Source organism: Ahaetulla prasina, chromosome 6, assembly GCF_028640845.1.
Source record: "Ahaetulla prasina isolate Xishuangbanna chromosome 6, ASM2864084v1, whole genome shotgun sequence".
Classification (NCBI taxonomy): Eukaryota; Metazoa; Chordata; class Lepidosauria; order Squamata; family Colubridae; genus Ahaetulla; species Ahaetulla prasina.
This window is the reverse complement of record NC_080544.1, coordinates 112,852,029-112,873,723: the sequence shown is the minus strand read 5'-3', so window position 1 is coordinate 112,873,723 and position 21,695 is coordinate 112,852,029. Positions and strand designations below refer to the sequence as shown.

The following is a 21,695-nucleotide window of genomic DNA, read 5'->3' as shown; positions in this document are numbered from 1 at the left end:
TTGATTGTTTCCTGATTGCTTATTTGTATCCTATGACTCTCATTAAGTGTTTTAAGTGTTGTACCTTGATGAACGTATCTTTTCTTTTATGTACACTGAGAGCCTATGCACCAAGACAAATTCCTTGTGTGTCCAATCACACTTGGCCAATAAAAATTCTATTCTATTCTATTCTATTCTATTCTATTCTATTCTATTCTATTCTATTCTATTCTATTCTATTCTATTCTATTGTGCCAAGGACCCATTTTTGCAGGATTTTGAAAATCCCTTTCCTGCAGGATTCACAAGTGGTGCCCTTAAAGAGTGATCCAAAGCAAATCATCATCATCATCATCAATTTATCATACTTAACGCTCTCCTGCATGGGTGCAAAAAATATTTCAATGGATTTATGGTAACATGCTGGACAACCAGCAACCTGCAACCATGGCATGACACGTAGAAGACGCATATAAATTTAACGAACAAATAAAATAAAACACAGGTAGTCCTCGGCTTATGTTCCACTGGAATTTCTGCTGCTAAGTGGGACATTTCTTAAGTGAGTTTTGCCACATTTCACAACCTCTCTTGCCACTGTTGTTAAGTGAATCCGGTTTGCTCGTTGACTTTGCTTGTCAGATGGTTGCAAGAGGGGATCGCCACAACCGTCATAAATGCGAGTCAGTGGCCAAGCATCTGAATTTTGATCACGTGACCCTGGGGATGCTGCAAGGGTCGTTAAGTGTGAAGAACGGTCCTAAGTGACATTTTTCAGTGCCGTTGTAACTTTGAACGGTCACTAAACGAATGACTGTAAGTTCTGGACAACTTGTAAATAATATTGCTGGGCAGAAGGAAAGGAGAGCTATTAACCAGAGCCCAAAAAAATACAGACAGCCCTTAGTTGTGGAAAACAAAATAAAATCAGTATAATTGCCTGGAATTTGGCAAGCCAGATCTGGTAATATCTGTAGAGGAAGTGGAACAAGAATTCTTCTATTTCCAGCAAAAAATGAAAGTTGGTGTAGAATTGTACAGAATTAAAAAGCAATTAGCGTCGGTAAATTAATAGAAGTTAATTGAGATAAAGCTTGTTTCTTAACGCCAGCACCTGGAAGTATTAATAGAGAGATACAAGTTTGACGATCAGTTTCTGATACCCGGTCAGCTTCTCATCGTTTTTCCATTCCATTCCATTCTTCATTCCAACATCTGTTCTGTTCTGTTCTGTTCTGTTCTATTCTATTCTAATTGTATTGTATTGTATTCAATTCTATTTTATTCCATTTCTATTCCATTCCATTCCATTCCATTCCATTCCATTCTATTCTATTTTAATTGTATTCAATTCAATTCAATTCAATTCAATTCTATTCTATTCTATTCCATTTCTATTCTATTCTATTCTATTCTATTCTATTCTATTCTATTCTATTCTATTCTATTTTATTTTAATTGTATTTTATTCTATTCTATTCTATTCTATTCCATTCCATTCCATTCCATTCTTCATTCCAACATCTATCCTATCCTATCCTATCCTATCCTTCATGCCAACATCTATTCTATTCTATTCTATTCTTCATTCCAATAAATATTCTATTCTTTTCTGTTCTATAGTCTAGTCTAGTCTATTCTTCATTCCAATATTCTATTCTCTTTTGTTCTATTCTATTTCTTATTCTATTCTATTCTATTCTATTCTATTCTATTCTATTCTATTCTATTCTATTTTATTTTAATTGTATTTTATTCTATTCTATTCTATTCCATTCCATTCCATTCCATTCTTCATTCCAACATCTATCCTATCCTATCCTATCCTATCCTTCATGCCAACATCTATTCTATTCTATTCTATTCTTCATTCCAATAAATATTCTATTCTTTTCTGTTCTATAGTCTAGTCTAGTCTATTCTTCATTCCAATATTCTATTCTCTTTTGTTCTATTCTATTTCTTATTCTATTCTATTCTATTCTATTCTATTCTATTCTATTCTATTCTATTCTATTCTATTCTATTCTATTCTATTCTATTCTATTCTCATCCAGTAAAACCCACCACATAGCCTCTTGTAGTTTAGATATGCAAAGCCACAAGTAGTCTTCGAATTATGACGGCTATTGAGCCCAAAATTTCCACTGCTAATTAAGGCAGTTGTTAAGGGAGCTCTAATCCCATTGGTCCATAGTTCGATCAGGTGGCCAAGAGGAATGCTGCCACAGTCGTGAGAAAACTGGTCATAAGTGATCACAAAGGTGCTTTTTTAAAGAGGCAACTGGACTTTCTGGTTTTTCTTTGAAGACGTTTCGCTTCTCGTGACCAAAAAGAGGCCGTAAGTCACTTTTTTTTTGCCGTTGTTGTAACTTTGAATGGTCACTAAGCAGGAGGTCGTAAGTCAAGGACTATAACCTCTGCCACCATGGATTCCATTCAAATCTTTCCCATTTTTGTTTAACCACAAAAAAAGAGAAGACATTTGACCCTCCTTGAATATTAGAGATTCCAACTTTAATTTAGCTTTTTTGGAAGCTAGAAAGTATTTTTTTTTTCCTTTTCATTTAAGGTACGCCAAATAGATGTCTGAAAACACACACACAAACACACACACATACACACACGAACATGTCACAAATCAGCCCCAGGAGCTTATGAAGCCATGCAATCCCAGCCTTTGTGCGTGTCTCCATTAAATCTGTTCGTAATACCCAATTTTTTTCTCTCGCCAAGCAAAGATGGAAAACTGCTGGGCGAAAAGTGAAAAGAGGAAGAAAATGAAACATGGCCGGAGGTGAAGAAGATGGATTTTTGCTGACCGTTAGAATAAAAACAACAATTTGGTTCGACGTAGCAGGAAAGTCTCAAGTGTTAGAACTGTTCGTTAATAAAAATGGGAAAAAAATAACAATTAACAATTTGTCAAAGTGAGTTTTGGCTGGAGGGCCTGAGTAGGAGAAGCCAGAGAGTGTTTAGTTTTGAATGCTCCCGTGCTGTTTTTTAGGGAGGGGCACAGAAGCTTCCCCCCAAAAACATACAAAGAACCGTTGCAAGATTCGGATATGGCCATTCTAGAGAAAAGAAGGACCAGGGCAGACATAATAGCAGTGTTTCAATAGATTTTTTTTTAATTGGCCAAGTGTGATTGGACACACAAGGAATTTGCCTTGGTGCATAAGCTCGCAGTGTACATAAAAGAAAAGATACCTTCATCAAGGTACAACACTTACAACACTTAATGATGGCCAACAAATTTAACACTTAATGATACAACACTTAATGATTTTTAATTAATATTTGAGGGGCTGCCATAAAGAGGAGAGGGTCAAATAATTTTCCAAAGCCCCTGAAGGCAGGATAAGAAGCAACGGGTGGAAACTTATCAAAAAGAGAAGCAACCTGGAATTAAGGAGGAATTTCCTGACTGTGAGGACAATTAACCAGTGGAATGGTTTGCCACCAGAAGTTATTGGTGCTCCATCACTGGAAGGTTTCAAACAGAGATTGGAGGGCCATTTGTTTGAGATGGTACAGGGTCTCCTGCTTGAGCAAGGGGCTGGACTAGAGGACCTCTGAGATCCCTTACAGTCCTGTGATTCTGGAAGGGAGGGAGGAAGGAAGGGAAGGGAGGGGGGGATGGAAACTAATCAAGTAGAGAAACAATCTGGTATTAAGGAGAAACTTCCTAACAGTGAGGCCAATAACCAGTGGAACAGAAGCTGCCTCTAGAAGTTGTGGGTGCTTCCATCACTGGAGGCTTTTAAGAAAGAGATTTGACAACCATTTGTCTGACATGGTAAAGTGTCTCCTGCTTGAGCAGGGGGTTGGACTAGAGGACCTTCATGGTCCCTTCCAGCTCTACTTTAATTATTATTATTAGAAGCTCATCATTGCAACCATCAGGAAGGTGGACAAATGGAGAAATTCCCTTTTCACAGTGCCTTCTCTGCGGCTGGTCCGTCCAGCTGGAAATACAGGTAGTCCTCGTTTTACGACCACAATGGAGCCCAAAATGTCCGTAAGCACGACCGTTGTTAAGCGGGCTTGCCCCCACTTTACAATTTTTCTTGTCTCACTGGTTAAGTGAGCTTTAAGTCTGGCTCTGTGGGTCAGACTTTGTGGGTCAGAAGGTCGCATACGGGGATCACGTTAACACCGGGCATGCTGCAACCGTCATAAATAAGAGACAGTTGCCTTTGGAAAAAAAGAAAACAAAAGTCCAGTTGCCTTTTGGGAAAAAAACACTTGTGGGATAACTTTTAGCACCTACTAGAAGTCAGATAAGGTGGATTGGACTTTGTACATTTGTGGCTACGTAGGAATTCTAGGCTGGTTCCTCTTTTGACTCCACCCCCCAGGCCTTCTCTGGCAATTTTGCAATTTAGAAAAAAAAGGAAAATCTCTTGCAGATAGGACAAGAAGAAGCTTGCTTTATTTTATTTTATTTTTAAAAGGAAGAGGCAGAATTTAGGGTTTAGGGATAAAATTTTTCCTGCGTGTCCAGCTATCACTTCTTGGCACAATTAAGGCTACCTTGCATTACGGGAATGGAGACTCAGCCACCAGCCTCCTTCCCTTCCTCTGGTCTCCAACTCAGTTTGGAGACTGAAGAATTTGGAGCAAAGTCTGGTCAGGATATTGTTAAAATCTCCTTAAGTCAAGTCAAGGGGCCGTGGATAGCTCAGGCTGTTAGGAGCCTGTTATTAGAACACAGAAGCCTGCAATTACTTCAGGTTCAAGCCCGGCCCAAGGTTGACTCAGCCTTCCATCCTTTATAAGGTAGGTAAAATGAGGACCCAGATTGTTGGGGGGGCAATAAGTTGACTTTGTAAATATATAAATAGAATGAAACTATTGCCTTATACACTGTAAGCCGCCCTGAGTCTTCGGAGAAGGGCGGGGTATAAATGTAAATAAAAAAAAAAGTGGAGCTTCAGTTCCCTATGCAAAAACACACAAACACACTCACACAGCAAAGTCTGTTCCCCCACGGGCGACAGAAGCGTTTATTCTGGACTCCACAATTCAAGCTATTTCAATGTAATGGACAAGGTCTTGTGTGTGTGTGTGTGTGTGTGTGTGATTTATTCCACCCACACACCCCTGCCCCAAGGACAGCTTGTTAAAAAAAAAAAACAACCCTCAAATGCTACAATAAAAAAAAAAGTTCAACTTTTCAAGTCCCTTTATAAAAGAGGCACAGAAGTGCAATTAATTTTTCCCGTCTTCAAACCTCGTGTTTTCGTTCCAGTTACAATTATTCTCTCTCTCTCTCTCTCTCTTGTATTTACTCTCACACACAGTCTGCAAACAAGTTTTTTATCCAACGTTTCCCTGCATTTATGGTTCTTAAAACCTGCAAGGATGAAAGAAAGAGAGGGAGGGAGGGAGGGAGGGAGGGAGGGAGGGAGGGAGGGAAAGAGAGAGACAGAGAAAAAGAAAGGATGCAACTTGCAAAACGAAGAGAAAAAAATTCTTACCTTCTAGTTCCGCGCGGTAAGGGTTGTATTTTGGCTTGGGAGCTACCACCGGAGCAAACTTTTTGGGGGTCTGCTGAGTGGAAACGGAAATGCTGGGGGTCCCAAACGTGTGGGTGGTCTCCATTCTTGCGGTCACGTGCCCCACCGGTTCACTGGGGTTCTTGGGGGGCAGCCATGCAGGGCGAGACATTGCTCAGTTCCTACGGAGATAAGAGGAATACTGCTTAGTTTTTGCTAGGTTTTTATTTTTTTTAATGATTTACGGATCGTCCTTCTCTTACGACCAAAAGAGAGCCCTGGATTTCCATTGCTAAGCGGGGCAGTTGTTAGACGAGCCGATGGATGGGCTTCAACAGACAGCATGAGGAATCGATCAATTAATCGGTCAATCCATGGATGGATGGATGGATCGATCGCAAACAGCCATAGTCCATGCAGTCCTTCACCCCAGTGATGGCAATGAATTTGGGGTCCTAGCAAGTTTGCAGAAATGTGGGTTTTTTCCCAAATTGGTGCTTTCAGTCACTTGTCTGAAATGGTACAGTATAGGATCTCCCTGAAGGGCTGGACTAGAAGACCTCCAATCTCCCTTCCAACTCTATTCTAGATTCTAGGTTGTTTTCTTGATACCTTGCAATACTATGTCTTCCATTCTCCCTGTTTCCGAGGACAGGGCTTGCAAGACATCTGGAAAACAGCGCATCAGAGAAAGGTTTCCAAAGAAACACAGTGAAGTCCAGCTGACAATCTTTATTCTAATAAGGAAGAATATATTTGTAGCTCAAGGTTGACACGAGGGGTCCTTGGTGCTCCCTGAGCTGGGTGGTTTTCTTGCAGAGGTTTCATGGACCATCATCATCAGTGCTAGAAGGCAGTGGAGTTTGCTCTATGTTTATATATAGTTCCTTCTAGCACTGATGATGTTACCTAGTCTGGGTAATGAAACGTCTACAAGAAAACCACCAAGCTCAGATAACAAGAGTAAGATAAGGTCTTTTCCTTCCCTCCTTCCTTCCTTCCTCCCTCCCTCCCTCCCTCCCTCCCTCCCTCCCTCCCTTCCTTCCATCCAGCACTGAAGATGTTACCTAGTTGGGTAATTAAATGCCTGCAAGAAAACCACCAAGCTCAGATAACAAGAGTAAGATAAGGTCTTTTCCTTCCCTCCCTCCTTCCTTCCTTCCTTCCTCCCTCCCTCCCCCCCTCCCTTCCTCCCTCCCTCCCTTCCTCCCTTCCTTCCATCCAGCACTGAAGATGTTACCTAGTTGGGTAATTAAATGCCTGCAAGAAAACCTCCAAGCTCAGATAACATCAAGTACCCCAAATTTCTTACCCAGCCTTCCTTCCTTCCTTCCTTCCTTCCTTCCTTCCTTCCTTCCTTCCTTCCTTCCTTCTTGCCTGCCTGCCTTCTTTCCTTCTTTCCATCTAGCACTGAAGATGTTACCTTGTCTGTCTGTCTGTCTGTCTGTCTGTCTGTCTGTCTGTCTGTCTGTCTGTCTGTCTGTCTGTCTGTCTGTCTATCTATCTATCTATCTATCTATCTATCTATCTATCTATCTATCTATCTATCTATCTATCTATTCAATTTTTATACCGCCCTTCTCCCGAAGGACTCAGGGCAGTTCACGGCCAATATAAAACAACATAGCAATACACAAAAGTTAAAAACCTATTAAAAAACTAATTCTAAAATTTGGCCAAAAACTAAAACTAGGGTAAAAACCATCATAAAAGCTCCCATTAAAATTTCATTAGGCTAGCCCCGCGCGATGGAATAACAAGGTCTTGAGCTCGCGTTTAAAAGTCCGGAGGTCAGGGAGTTGACGCAACCCCGGAGGCAGCTCATTCCAAAGGGCAGGAGCCCCCACAGAGAAGGCCCTCCCCCTGGGAGCCGCCAGTTGGCATTGTTTGACTGACGGCAACCTGAGGAGACCCTCCCTATGGGAGCGCACAGGCTGATGGGAGGCTATTGATGGCAGCAGGCGGTCCCGTAAATAACCCGGTCCTGTGCCATGGAGCGCTTTAAAGGTGGTAACCAGCACCTTGAATTGCACCCGGAAGACCACCGGTAGCCAGCGCAGGAGTGGTGTTACATGGGAGCATCGTGGTGCTCCCTCTATAATCCGTGCAGCCGCATTCTGGACCAGCTGGAGCCTCCTGATGTTCTTCAAGGGGAGCCCCATGTAGAGAGCATTGCAGTAGTCCAAGCGAGAGGTAACAAGAGCATGAGTGACTGTGCATAGGGAATCCCGGTCCAGGAAGGGACGCAACTGGAGTATCAGGCGCACCTGATAAAAAGCTCCCCTGGAGACGGTCGTCATATGTTCTTCTAAAGCTATCGAGGTGTTGTCCCGGTGTCTGGAAGCCGTACGGGTCTGGATGGGGAGAAACAGGCTCAAGCTCAATCCCTCCAAGATGGAGTGGCTGTGGATGCCGGCATCCCGGTACAGTCAGCTGCAGCCTCGGCTGACTGTTGGGGGCGAGTCATTGGCCCCAATGGAGAGGGTGCGCAATCTGGGCGTTCTCCTGGATGGACGGCTGTCTTTTGAAGATCACTTGACGGCCGTCTCCAGGAGAGCCTTTCACCAGGTCCGCCTGGTCCGCCAGTTGCGTCCCTTTCTGGACCGGGATGCCTTATGCACGGTCACTCATGCTCTCGTGACATCTCGCCTGGACTACTGCAATGCTCTCTACATGGGGCTCCCCTTGAGGAGCACCGGAGACTCAGGTAGTTCAGAATGCGGCTGCTGGTGATAGAGGAGCCCTCGTGGCTCCCATGTAACACCCCTCCTGCGCAGACTGCACTGGCTACCTGTGGTTTTCCGGGTGCGCTTCAAGGTTTTGGTAATGATCTTCAAAGCGCTCCATGGCATAGGTCCGGGTTACTTACGGGACCGTCTGCTGCCACCGAATGCCTCCCACCGGCCCGTGCGCTCTCACAGGGAGGGACTCCTCAGGGTGCCGTCGGCCAGGCAGTGGCGACTGGCGACGCCCAGGGGAAGGGCCTTTTCTGTGGGGGCTCCCACCCTCTGGAACGAGCTTCCCCCAGGACTTCGTCAACTTCCTGACCTTCGGACCTTCCGCCGCGAGCTCAAGACACATCTATTTATTTGCGCAGGACTGGACTAGATTTTTTTTAAAAAATTAAAATTTTAAATGTCTAAATTTTAGATTTGGTTTTAAATTGGGTTTTATTGTTTATATGTCTATTTTAAATTTTGGCCTATATAATAAGTTTTTTAGATGAATGTTTTACTTTGTATATTTATGTGTTTTTATATGGCTGTACACCGCCCTGAGTCCCTAGGGAGATAGGGCGGTATAAAAGTACGAATAAATAAATAAATAAATAAATAAAGACAGCCGATCGTTCAGGAGATGTTGGGTAATTAAATACCTGTAAGAAAACCTCCAAGCTCAGGTACCCCAAATTTCTTATCCTTCCTTCCTTCCTTCCTTCCATCCTTCCTTCCTTCCTTCCTCCCTCCCTCCCTCCCTCCCTTCCTTCCATCCAACACTGAAGATGTTACCTAGTTGGGTAATTAAATACCTGTAAGAAAACCTCCAAGCTCAGGTACCCCAAATTTCTTATCCTTCCTTCCTTCCTTCCTTCCTTCCTTCCTTCCTTCCTTCCTTCCTTCCTTCCTCCCTCCCTCCCTCCCTCCCTTCCTTCCTTCCATCCAACACTGAAGATGTTACCTAGTTGGGTAATTAAATGCCTGCAAGAAAACCACCAAAGCTCAGAGAGCACCAATCTTTATTCTCTTTTTCTTCCTGCAAGAAAACATTACACCTTTGTTCAGCACCGTATGAGCTACAGAAGTTCTGGAGTTACGACCACAACGGACTCCAACAATATCCGTTGCTAAGCGAGAATGATGAAGTGCGCTTCGCCCCATTTTACCACCCTTCCCGCCACAGGGGCTAAGTGGATCACAGCAGTTCTTAACTTACATCACCTGGTTGTTAAGTGAATCGGGCTTCCCCCTTGACTTTGCTCGTCCAAGGGTCACAAAAGGGGATCACGTGACGCCGGGACACTGCAACTGTCGTAAGTACATGCCAGTTGCCAAGACTCTGAATTTGGATCACGTGACCAGGGGGATGACACAACGGTTGTAAGCGTGAAAAACAGTCTTAAATCTTTTTTTTCCTGTACTTTTATAACTTCAAATGGTCACTAAAGGAATCGACCACTGTACATATTTTAACCATCCCAGCCCAGGTTGTTTGCTCCCTATATTTAGAGGGGCCTGACCTCCAAGTTCTGAAAAAATCACAACTTGCTGTGCAAAATGGGGTCCTTGAGTGGCGCAGGCTGCTAAACGGCCTGTTATTAACAACAGCTGCCTGCAATTACTGCAGGTTCTAGTCCCACCAGGCCCAAGGTTGACTCAGCCTTCCATCCTTTATAAGGTAGGTAAAATGAGGACCCAGATTGTTGGGGGCAATAAGTTGACTTTGTATATAATATACAAATAGGATGAAGACTATTGCTTAACATAGTGTAAGCCGCCCTGAGTCTTCGGAGAAGGGCGGGGTATAAATGTAAATAAAAAAAAAATGCAGTTCCCTCCTATATACAACCTGGATTGCCGAGAGGAATCGAACAAGAATTAAATTTCCCAGATCTCTGCAGTCCGAAAAATGCACTTTTGCATTTCTGAGACAAGACGTATTTATGAGAGATAAGAGACCCCCATGTTTGCTGCCCAGAGAAAAGGAAAGGGGCTGAGACGAAGAGGGATAAAGCTGTAGTAAGAGAAGCCGCCTATTCTGCAAACTGTTAGCAACCGATGTTTATCGACAGCGGCTGTAATGACCATTAATCGTCGGCGGTTTTTCAGACGAGAGGAGGAGAAATTTGACGCATTGTCGAAAAGCAGGGGAGGGGGGAAAGAATTTCCTACAGCCAGAGGGAAAATCGACACGGCTGCGAATAAAAGGGATTCGGACAAATTGTATTGACTGTATTTGGGGGTTGGAAAGTGGGAAAGAAAAATGTTATTTATTCTATGGAGAGCAGGTAGTAGATGATGACCTAAGAGGCATCTGCTCCCACCTTTATATTGATATATTGATATCAATATATTGATTTATATTGATATATTGACCATCAATTGTGTTGTAAATGTTGTACCTTGATGAACGTATCTTTTCTTTTATATACACTGACAGCGTATGCACCAAGACAAATTCCTTGTGTGTCCAATCACACTTGGCCAATAAAAAATAAAATTCTAAAAAAATTCTAAATTCTTTCAACCCACCCAAAAAGAGAGAGAGAAAAAACTGGAAGCTATTTACAAAATCAAAAAAGGTAACCCTTTTGTCTGAAATGACACAGGGTATCCTGCTTCGCCAGGGGGGTGGACTAGAAGACCTCCAGGGTCTCTTATACAGCCCTATGTTTCTAGGATTCTAGGATCTTGGGCAGGGGACTGGACTAGAGCCCCCGTTTTGGTCGCCACGATATAGAAAAGATGTCGAGACTCTAGAAAGAGTGCAGAGAAGAGCAACTAAGATGATTAAAGGGGAATAAAACGTATGAAGACCGGTTGCATGGTTTGGGTTTGGCCAGTCTAGAGAAAAGAAGGACCAGGGGAGACATGATAGCAGCATTCCAGTATTTGAGGGGCTGCCCCAAAGAAGATGGGGGGGGTCCACCTATTCTCCAAAGCACCAGAAGGCAGAACAAGGAGCAACGGATGGAAACTAATCAAGGTGAGAAGCAACCTAGAACTAAGGAGGAATTTCCTGACCATTAGGACAATCAACCAGTGGAATGGCTTTCCTTCAGAAGTTGTGGGTGCTCCATCGCTGGAGATTTTTAAGAAGAGATTGGACAACCATTTGTCTGAAGTGGTGTAGGGTTTCCTGCCTTGTAAATGTTGTACCTTGATGAACGTATCTTTTCTTTTATGTAACACTGAGAGCATATGCACCAAGACAAATTCCTTGTGTGTCCAATCACACTTGGCCAATAAAATAAAATTCTATTCTATTCTATTCTTGAGCAGGGGGTTGGACTAGAAGACCTCCAAGGTCCCTTCCAACTCTGTGATTCCATTAAAATACATCTCTCTCCAAATCACTCATTTTATGCCTGCCTGCCTGTCTATCTGCTTATCTATCTGTCTGTTTGTCTATCTGTCTATCATTATCTATCTATCTATCTATCATATATTTAAATCATATCTATCTATCTATCTATCTATCTATCTATCTATCTATCTATCTATCTTTCTTTCTTTCTTTCTGTCTATCTATCTATCTATCTTTCTTTCTTTCTTTCTTTCTTTCTTTCTGTCTATCTATCTATCTATCTATCTATCTATCTATCTATCTATCTATCTATCTGTGAGGAGGAGTGGAGGAGAAAGGAGGAGAAGGAGGAGAAGGAGAAGGGGAAGAGGAAGAATTAAAATAATAGTGAAGAAGGAGAAGGAAAAGGAAGAGGAGGAGGAGGAGGAGAATTAAAATAATAGTGAAGGAGGAGGAGGAGGAGGAGAAGAGGAGGAAGAATTAAAATAATAGTGAAGAAGGAGAAGGAAAAGGAAGAGGAGGAGGAGGAGGAGAATTAAAATAATAGTGGAGAAGGAGGAGGAGGAGGAGGAGAAGAAGAGGAGGAGGATGGGGAAGGGGAAGAGGAGGAGGAGGAGGAGGAGAAGGAGGAGGAGGAAGAAGAAGAAGAAGAAGAGGAGGAGGAGGAGGAGGAGGAGGAGAAGAGAAAGGGGAAGGGGAGGAAGAAGAAGAAGAAGAGGAGGAGAAGGAGGAGAAAGGGAAGGGAAAGGAGAAGGAGAAGGGAAAGGGGAAGAGGAAGAGGAGGAGGAAGAAGAAGAAGAGGAGGAGAAGGAGGGAGGAGAGGAGGAGGAGGAGGCTCGGGGATGCAACAGTGGGGAAGTTCTGGAAGAGAATTTGCCAGCAGGCCAAAAGTTCCTTTTTCACGATTTCGTGCACAAAAGATTTTGTGAATTTTTTCCTGGCCTGCTCATCTGCCTTACCCTTTGGATCGACTGAGCTGCTTACAAACTTCCACACGTGATTTTTCCAATTGTACCAATCTTTCTCACGGGTGGGACTGAGGCTCCTTTCGACCTCAAAACCCAGAAACGAACAGCAGGGTTTCTTTGGGGAAATGAAGGCTGCCCGAAGATGTCTGCAAGGAGGTACAAACGGAGGTACAAAAATCAAGATGGCAGTTGTGGACCCCTCTCCGGATTTTCTTGACCCTTCCTCACTCAGGAAGCCCCTGGGGAGACCACCCCTAAAATCTCAGCCTGCCACTTAGCAGAATATCAGAGTTGGAAGAGGCAGGGGTGAAATTCAAATTTTTTTACTACCAGTTCTGTGGGTGTGGCTTGGTGGGTGTGGCACAGGAAGGATATTGCAAAATCCCCATTCCCACCCCACTCCTGGGGGAAGGATATTGCAAAATCCCCATTCCCACTCCATTTTGGGGCCAGGCAGAGGTGGTATTTGCCGGTTCTACGAACTGCTCAAAATTTCCGCTACCGGTTCTCCAGAACCTGCTGGGTTTTACCCCTAGAAGGTCAGAGGCCTTCTAGACCACCACCACCACCCCCAGCCTGAGATCACAGAATCATAGGGTTGGAAGGGACCTCGGAGGTCAACTAGACCAACCCCCTGCTCAGGCAAGGAATCTCTGAGCCATTTCAGACGAATGGATGTCCAATCTCTTCTTGAAAACCTCCAGTGTTGGAGCACCCAAAACTTCTGGTGGCAAGCTGTTCCTCTGGTTAATTGTCTTCACTGTTAGGAAAGTTTCTCCTTAATTCCAGGTTGCTTCTCTCTTTGATGTGTTTCCACCCATTGCTTCTTCTCCTGCCTTCTGGTGCTTTGGAGAATAGCTCGACTCCCTCTTCTTTGTGGCAACCCCTGAGATATTGGAAGACTGCTATCATGTCTCCCCTAGCCTTTCTTTTCATTAAACTAGACCAGGGGTCTGCAAACTTGACTCTTTTAAGACTTGTGGACTTCAACTCCCAGAGTTCCTCAGCCAGCCGTGTCTGTTTCTTTTTCTCTTACCCAGCAAAGTGGAGAGATTGCAGAGGAAGGGATTAAAAAAGAGTAAACAAAGCTGGCTGAGGAATTCTGGGAGTTAAAGTCCACAAGTCTTAAAAGAGCCAAGTTTGCAGACCCCTGAACTAGACCTACCCAATTCAGACAACCCTTGTGAGGTGTCTTCCTTGGCTGTTGGTCAGAAAGTGATCTGGTTGACCCTGGGTTTCATCCGAACACGCTTTTGAGTTCAGGGTAGTAGCTTTCTAACCGGTAGCTTAACTGGTGGATTCACATTGTGACAGAGGTTGACCTTGTCTGGATGAGAAGCTAAAGGAGATTGAGGCCTGGTTCATCCTTGGGTTTCCTGGGACTGCAAACAAGAATGGGAAGTTGGAGAAACATCTCGAAGGCTTAGAAAAGGAGAAATGATTTCTAGATTATTTCAAAGAAAACAACACGGACCCATCATGAAGCCACCATGAGTTGACCTCAATCAACTCCAAAGAGGTTCGCTAAAAATCAACTCAAAAGAGACACTTCAACGGAAGCATAGAATAACATAAAATAACAGAGTTGGAAGGGACCTTGGAGGTCTTCTAGTCAGGCAGGAGACCCTAGACCAGGGGTCTCCAACCTTGGCAACTTTAAGACTTGTGGACTTCAACTCCCAGAGTTCCTCAGCCAGCTTTGCTTACTCTCTTGCAATCCCTTCCTCTGCAATCTCTCCACTTAAGAGAAAAAGAAACAAGACACGTCTGGCTGAGGGATTCTGGGAGCTGAAGTCAACAAGTCTTAAAAGAGCCAAGTTTGCAGACCCCTGCCCTAGACCATTCCAGACAAATGGCCGCCCAGTCTCCAACTGTTGAAGTGGCCACAACTTCTGGAGGCAAGTGTGCCGAGTTGAGACACTTAGAAGCCGCAGAGATTTGTATTCAAATCTCTTATTTTACCTCACAGTGAGAAGCCCGGAATGAATGACCCCACCTTGCAAATCAATAGTAAATACATTTTCAACCGATTTCTACGCGATGCTTGAGATAGGCCAAGTTTTCTATTTTTTTTTTCCTTCTCTTAGCCCGCTACAGATGGCTTAAATTTTCTCTTTGGATTCTCTACAGCATTCCGAAATAATCAATGTTTTCGTCTTGCGACGGCAAACGAGAGGCACGGCGCCATGACAGCCAACGCCGCCAGATGAAGCTTGCTTATACAGTAGCTCATGAAAACCCAGTTATATTTATAAATGTTCCGGTTTTTTCCTCTCCACTTGCTAGTAAAACAAGGAACACCAACAGGGGAGGAAGAAAAAAAGACAGATGAAGATTAAGCTGCAATCTATTGGCTGCAACTGGTTGAACGAGCCACACTGAAGTCAGCGTCAGCTGAGAGAAATGACCATTTGTAAGATGGAGAACTGTGGTGAGATATTTAACATAAATAACAAGAGTTGGAAAGGGACCTTGGAGGTCATCTAGTCCCACGCTTTAGTCCCACGCCTAAGCAAGAGACCCTACACCATTTCTGACCGATGGCAGTCCGGTCTCTTCTTGAAAGCTTCCAGCGATGAAGCGCCCACAACTTCCGAAGGCAACTTCTGTTCCATTGAATATAGAATAACAGAGTTGGAAGGGACCTTGTAGGTCATCTAGTCCAACCCCCGTGCCCAAGCAAGAGACCCTACAGCATTTTTGACAGAGGGCAGTCCGGTCTCTTCTTGAAAGCTTCCAGGGATGAAGGTACCACAACTTCCGAAGGCAACATTTGTTCCATTGGTGGATTGCTCTCACTGTCAGAAAATTCCTCCTTATTTCCAGGTTGAATCTCTCCTTGTTCAGTTTCCATCCATTATTCCTTGTCTGGCCTTCAGGTGCTTTGGAGAATAGCTTGACCCCCTTCCTCCTCTCTGGGGCAGCCCCTCAAAGATTGGAAGATGCTCTCCTGTCTCCCCTGGTCCTTCTCTTCACTAGACTATCCATGCCCAGTGTTGTGGTCCGCCAGCAGCCTGCAGACCTGGCAGCGGAGTCGGATAGTGAGAAGGCTGGGGAGGACAATGGGCCAGTCCTGGAGGCTGGGGAAGGCCCGGATGAGGGCTCTGCGTCGGAGGCAGAGATGGGGCCAGGGCCATCTGGGAGTGATGCACAGACTCCGGAGCCTCCAGAGGCAGACAGCAGAAAGGCAGAGGAACAGGAGGACCCTGTTCCTAGTGCACGCATCAGAAGAGCTGCCAGAAGGCAAGAGCAGCTGAAGCAAAGAGGACAACTCAGGAGTAAGGCCAGAAGATGATTGGCCCCTCCCATAAGGCTTAAAAGAGTAGCAACCAGCCGTTGGGTTCTTTGTGGAAAAGCAACGTTGATTCCATTGCTTCTTGTCAGTGTCTCTTGAACTTTGTGGGGTTTTTGCCAAGAAAAGTCTTTGGCAGACAAGGTTGGTGATAAGGCCGAAGGACTGTTTATGAAGAATTTGTTTTGGATGAATTAATTCTCAGCTGTTTTAATAAAATATGTTTGTTTCGGACTAATTGTGTTTTGTAATCACTACTTGGGCCTCAGTCACAACACCCAGTTCCTGCAACCGTTCGTTGTATTTTTAGCCTCTAGTCCCCTCATCATCCTGGTTGCTCTTCTCTGCACTCTTTCTAGAGTCTGAACATCATGGTAGCCATAAGAAAGCCCCCTTCAAACCAAGACTGCACCAAGGAGGTCGCAACACTAAACAGGAATCTGTTGCCAAGCCATGTCGTATGGAACAGGGGTCTCCAACTTTGGCAACTTTAAGCCTGGCGGACTTCAACTCCCAGAATTCCCCAGCCAGCTGGCTGGGGAATTCTGGGAGTTGAAGTCCGCCAGGCTTAAAGTTGCCAAGGTTGGAGACCCCTGCTATAGAAGACCCAAAGACTTTGGTGCCCAAGACTGCTAGATACCGTGAGCAGCATCTTCTCAGCTTGAAGAAACTTTTCATTTGAAGGTCACTTGATGGATGGAGAGAATTGCTAACACTTTGGAAGACAGACTCAAGATCCAGAAGGATCTGGACAGATTTGAGCAACGGGTCTTATCCAACGAGATTCAGTTCAGGAGTATGAAAATTAAGGTCCTGCACCTAGGCTGGAAAACCCAAAGGCACGGGTTTGGAATAGGGGGTCCCTGGTTCAATAATAGTAACTGTGAGGGGGATCTTGGAGTCCTAGTGGTTGTTGTTGCTAGTTGCGAAGTCGTGTCCAACCCACATTCCTCCAGGCCTTCCTGTCTTCTACCATCCACTGGAGTCCATTTAAGTTCACGCCGCCTGCTTCAATGACTCCATCCAGCCACCTTGTTCTCTGTCATCCCCTTCTTCTTTTGCCCTCAATCTTTCCCAGCATTTGGCTCTTCTCCAGTGAGCCCTTCTTTCTCATTAGGTGGCCAAAGTATTTGAGTTTCCTCTTCAGGATCTGGCCTTCTAAAGAGCAGTCAGGGTTGATCTCCTCTAGGACTGACCGGTTAGATCGTCTTGCAGTCCAAGGGACTCACAGGAATCTTCTCCAGCACCAGAGTTCAAAGGCCTCCATTCTTTGGCGCTCAACCTTTCTTATGGTCCAACTTTCACAGCCATCCATTGCAACTGGGAAAACCAGAGCCTTGACTATACGCACTTTTGTTGGCAGGGTGATGTCTCTGCTTTTTAGTACGCTGTCTAGATTTGCCATAGCTTTCCTCCCCAAGAGCAAGCGTCTTTTAATTTCTTGGCTGCAGTCCCCATCTGCGGTGATCTTGGAGCCCAGGAAAATAAAATCTCTCACTACCTCCATTTCTTCCCCATCTATCTGCCAGGAATTGAGAGGGCCGGATGCCATGATCTTAGTTTTTCCTAGTGGACAATCACTTAAATATGAGCCAGCCATGTGCAGCAGCTGCCAAAAAAAGCCAACGCAGTCCTAGGCTGCATCAACAGAGGGATAGAATCAAGATCACAGGAAGTGTTAATACCACTTTATAATGCCTTGGTAAGACCACACTTGGAATATTGCATCCAGTTTTGGTCGCCACGATGTGAAAAAGATGCTGAGACTCTAGAAAGAGTGCAGAGAAGAGCAACAAAGAGGATTAGGGGACTGGAGGCTCAAACATTCGATGAATGGTTGCAGGAACTGCGCATGGCTAGTCTAGTCAAGAGAAGGACCAAGGGAGACAGGATAGCATCTTCCAATATTTGAGGGGTTGCCCCAAAGAAGAGGCAGTCAAGCTATTCTCCAAAGCACCTGAAGGCAGGAGAAGAAGCAACGGATGGAAACTAATCAAGGAGAGAAGCAACCTGGAACTAAGGAGAAATTTCCTAACTGTGAGGACAATTGTAACCAGTGGAACAGTTTCCCTCCAGAAGTTATGGGCACTCCATCACTGGAGGTTTTTAATAAGAGATTGAATAACCATTTGTCTGGAATGGTATACGGTTTCCTGCCTAAGCAAGGGGTTAGAGTAGAAGACCTCCAAGGTCCCTCTCAGCCTTAAGATTGTATGATTCTAGGAGGAAGGAAGGAAGGAAAAGAAAGGAAGGAGAAAGAAGGGAGGGAGGGAGGAGAGAGAGAAGGAAGGAAGAAAGGAAGGGGTTAGACTAAAAGACCACCAAGGTCCCTTCAGCCTTAAGATTGTATGATTCTAGGAGGAAGGAAGGAAGGAAAAGAAAGGAAGGAAAAATAAGGGAGGGAGGGAGGAGAGAGAAGGAAGGAAGGAAGGAAGGAAGGAAGGAAGGAAGGAAGGAAGGAAGGAAGGAAGGAAGGAAGGAAGGAAGGAAGAAGGAAGGAGAGGCAATAGGTAAAATCTTCCCGGAGGGAGACCAAAATTAGAAATAATGAGAAATTTCCTAATAGTGAAAACAATTTATCACTGGAACGACTTGTCTCCAGAAGATGTGGTTTAAAAAGTGGACGTTCGTAAGAAGAGATTGGACAACCGTTCGTCTGGAATAGTCTAGGGCCTTCTGCTTGAGCAGAGGGTTGGACTAGAAGACCTCTAAGGTCCCTTCCAGCCCCGGGATTTTATGTTCTACGTTCTTCCCCAGACTGGTTTCATGTCTACTGTAAGTCTTCTTCCCATATTCCTGGGCCAAAGGCCACAGCGCTGGGCCTGACCACTTCCCCATGTGGGAAAAGATCCCCAGGGACCACCCACTCATTGTCCCACCAAAGGAGCGGCCGGCTCTTCCTCCTGCTTCCTAAAAAGCCGGTTTCCGTTCCTGTCCCAAACCGAAGGGCCGACAGCAGGCAGAAGCGAAAGTCACGTTTGAGGAAGCCCCCAAAAACAGCTGCAAGGGAAGGAGAAACCTTGAAGCTCCAACCAGCTGCTGGGTGAGAAGTTGTTCTCTGTGATTTTTGATTTTATTTTATTTAAAAAAAAAAAGATTGAGTGGGTGTTTGAAGGGATTTTCAAGGCCATCTGTTCCACCCTCTCCAACAGAAGGCCCTCCGGCCCCTGCTTCATTGCCACCAAGGAAAGCCGAGTCCATCGCCAACAAGCATCGGTGCCACGGACGAAGCTCTGTTAAAATCTACTCTCTTGTAATGTGAATTCTAGGGCTGGAAGGGAACTTGGAGATCTTCTAGTCTAACCCCTTCCTTCCTTCCTTCCTCCCTCCCCTCTCCTCCCTCCCTTCCTTCCTTCTTTCTCCTTCCTTTCCTTTCTTTTCTTTCTTTCATCCCTTCCTCCCTTCCCTTCTTTCTCCCTTCCTCCTACAATCATACAATCTTAAAGCTGAGAGGGACCTTGGCGGTCTTCTAGTCTAATTCCTTCCTTCCTTCCCTTCCTTCCTTCTCTCTCCTCCCTTCCTCCCTTCTTTCTCTTTCCTTTCTTTTCCTTCCTTCCTTCCTCCTAGAATCATACAATCTTAAGGCTGAGAGGGACCTTGGAGGTCTTCTAGTCTAACCCCTTTCTTTCTTTCTTTCTTTCTTCCTTCCTTCCTCCCTCCCTCCCTCCCTTCTTTCCCCTTCCTTTCTTTACCTTCCTTCCTTCTTTCCTCCTACAATCATACAATCTTAAGGCTGAGAGGGACCTTGGAGGTCTTCTAGTCCAATCCCTCCCTCCCTCCCTCCCTCCCTTCCTTCCTAATTTCCTTCCATGGGTGCTATACAGGTAGTCCTCGACTTACAACAGGTCATTTAATGACTGTTCAAAGTTACAGGAGCACTGAAAGAGGTGACATAGGACCGTTTTTCACATTTATGACTGTTCCATCATCTGAATGATCACACGATCAAAATTCACATACTTCCCAACTGTCTCGTATTTATGACGGTCACAGGGTCCCCGGGGGTCACCTGATCCCCTTTTGCGACCTTCCGGCAAGTCAAGGGGGGGGGGAAGCCTGATTCGCTTAACGACCGTGTGACTAACTGAACAATGACAGTGATTCATTTAACAACGGGGGAAAGGAAGGTCATACAATGGGGCAAAACTCATTTAACAAATGTCACAGAAATTTTGGGGTCAGTGGTGGTCGTAAGTGGAGGACTGATTGAAAGCCAACTAGGAGGGACGCAGATTTTGAATGGAAAAGTCTCGTTTTTTTCCAAAACACTGCATATTACCAAGAAGAAAAGAATTAAGTTAAGCATTAGAAACCAATCTATATGGGCTTGAATAATATTTACATTAGATAACTATATATAGAAATGTGACTCTTAATTGCTATGAGATATTATTATACCTTTTTTTCTTTCTCCCGTTGCATTTTTTTCCCTTTTTAAACCCCCTTTTCCATGCCGAGTTTCTATTATGTACAATAATCGCATTATAATTATCTGGTGTTTTGACTCTTTTTCTTCTTTCTCTGTGATTATTTTGTTTAAAAAGAATATAACTTTAAAAGAGCCAAACGGCACAGCGGGGCGGGGGCTCCCCAGCCGTGATCCACTGGAGCCAGGGATCGGTTGATCTCTTTGCAAGGGTGGGACATTTCCCCAAATCTCTTGGTTTTTGTGAGCAGCTCCTGCGAAATGCACACAGTCCTCGACTTACGACCACAATTGGGTCCCAAATTTCTGTTGTTAAGCGAGACATTGGATAAGCGGGCTATGCCTCATCTTACGACTTTTCTTGGCACATCTTTTTTAAGTGAGCCGCTGCAGTTGTTAAGTTAGTAACCCGGTCGTTAAGCGAATCTGGCTTTGCTTGTTGGGAGGTCGCAAAAGGGGACCGCAGGACGCTGCCGCCGTCATAAATACGAGTCAGTGGCCAAGCCTCTGAATTTTGATCACGTGCAGATGCTGCAACGGTCGTAAGCATGAAAAACGGTCACGAATCACTTTTTCCAGTGCCGTCGTAACTTCAAACGGTCACTAAATGAACTGTTGTAAGTCGAGGACTACGTACAAATTTCTGGAGTCAAATTAACTGAAGTCCATGTCTTTTTCCTGACAAAACCATGCAAGTTCCATTCCTGCCTTCCTCTGGGGAGGTCATTTTCAGGTTCCTGGCCAGCACATAGTCTTTCTATTCCTGGTGGCCTCCCATCCAAAGGCCAATTAAACCCAGTCCTCAGCAGCTTGGCAAAATGGTCAGGGCTATCCAGGCGTGGACCGAGGGAAGCCTGAAACTCAAACGCAACTCCAGGGACCGTGCCATGGGTCAGGAATTCGGTTTTGCAGCGAGAGGCAAGGGGTCGCCTCTCGCCTTGTCCCAGGAGAGTTTTCGACTCTACAATTCAATCTGGGGCCCTGGAAGATCCTGGTGGTCTCCCATCCACATTTTAACGGGCCCAACCCTGCTTAGTTCTTCGGACCTGCCAGCTGAGCCAAGGATCACCAGTTCATGCAGGAAATAGATTTTCCCTGTGGTAGGAAAAGTAAATTTGTGTTGCATTTTTTGGGGGGTGGGATAGTAGGAAAGTGGGAAAGGAAGGAAGTGGGAGAAAGGAAAGGAAGTGGGAGGAAAGAAAGGAAAGAAAAGGAAGTGGGAGGAAAGGAAGTGGGAGGAAAGGAAAGGAAGTGGGAGGAAAGAAAGGAAAGGAGAGGAAAGGAAAAGAAAGGAAGTGGGAGGAAAGAAAGGAAAGGAGAGGAAAGGAAAGGAAGTGGGAGGAAAGGAAGTGGGAGGAAAGAAGAGGAGAGGAGAGTAAGAAGAGAGAGAAAAGGAAAGGAAAAGGAAAGAGGAAGGGGAAGGGGAAAGAGGAGGGAGGTTCGGAGGAAGGAAGGAAGGAAGGAAGGAAGGAAGGAAGGAAGGAAGGAAGGAAGGAAGGAAG

At 44.9% G+C, this 21,695-nt stretch overlaps 1 protein-coding gene across 4 annotated transcripts in view; it reads right to left on the bottom strand.

Moving 5' to 3' along the window:
• LPP (LIM domain containing preferred translocation partner in lipoma) overlaps positions 1 to 21,695 on the bottom strand; it is a 267,940-nt gene that overhangs the window by 167,335 nt on the left and 78,910 nt on the right. For all 4 annotated transcript variants that reach the window (XM_058187147.1, XM_058187150.1, XM_058187149.1 and 1 more), the window contains one exon: positions 5,466 to 5,665. In XM_058187147.1, the coding sequence (XP_058043130.1) occupies positions 5,466 to 5,655 (190 nt within the window). In that variant the 5' untranslated portion in view covers positions 5,656 to 5,665. The remainder of the gene's footprint in view (positions 1 to 5,465; positions 5,666 to 21,695) is intronic.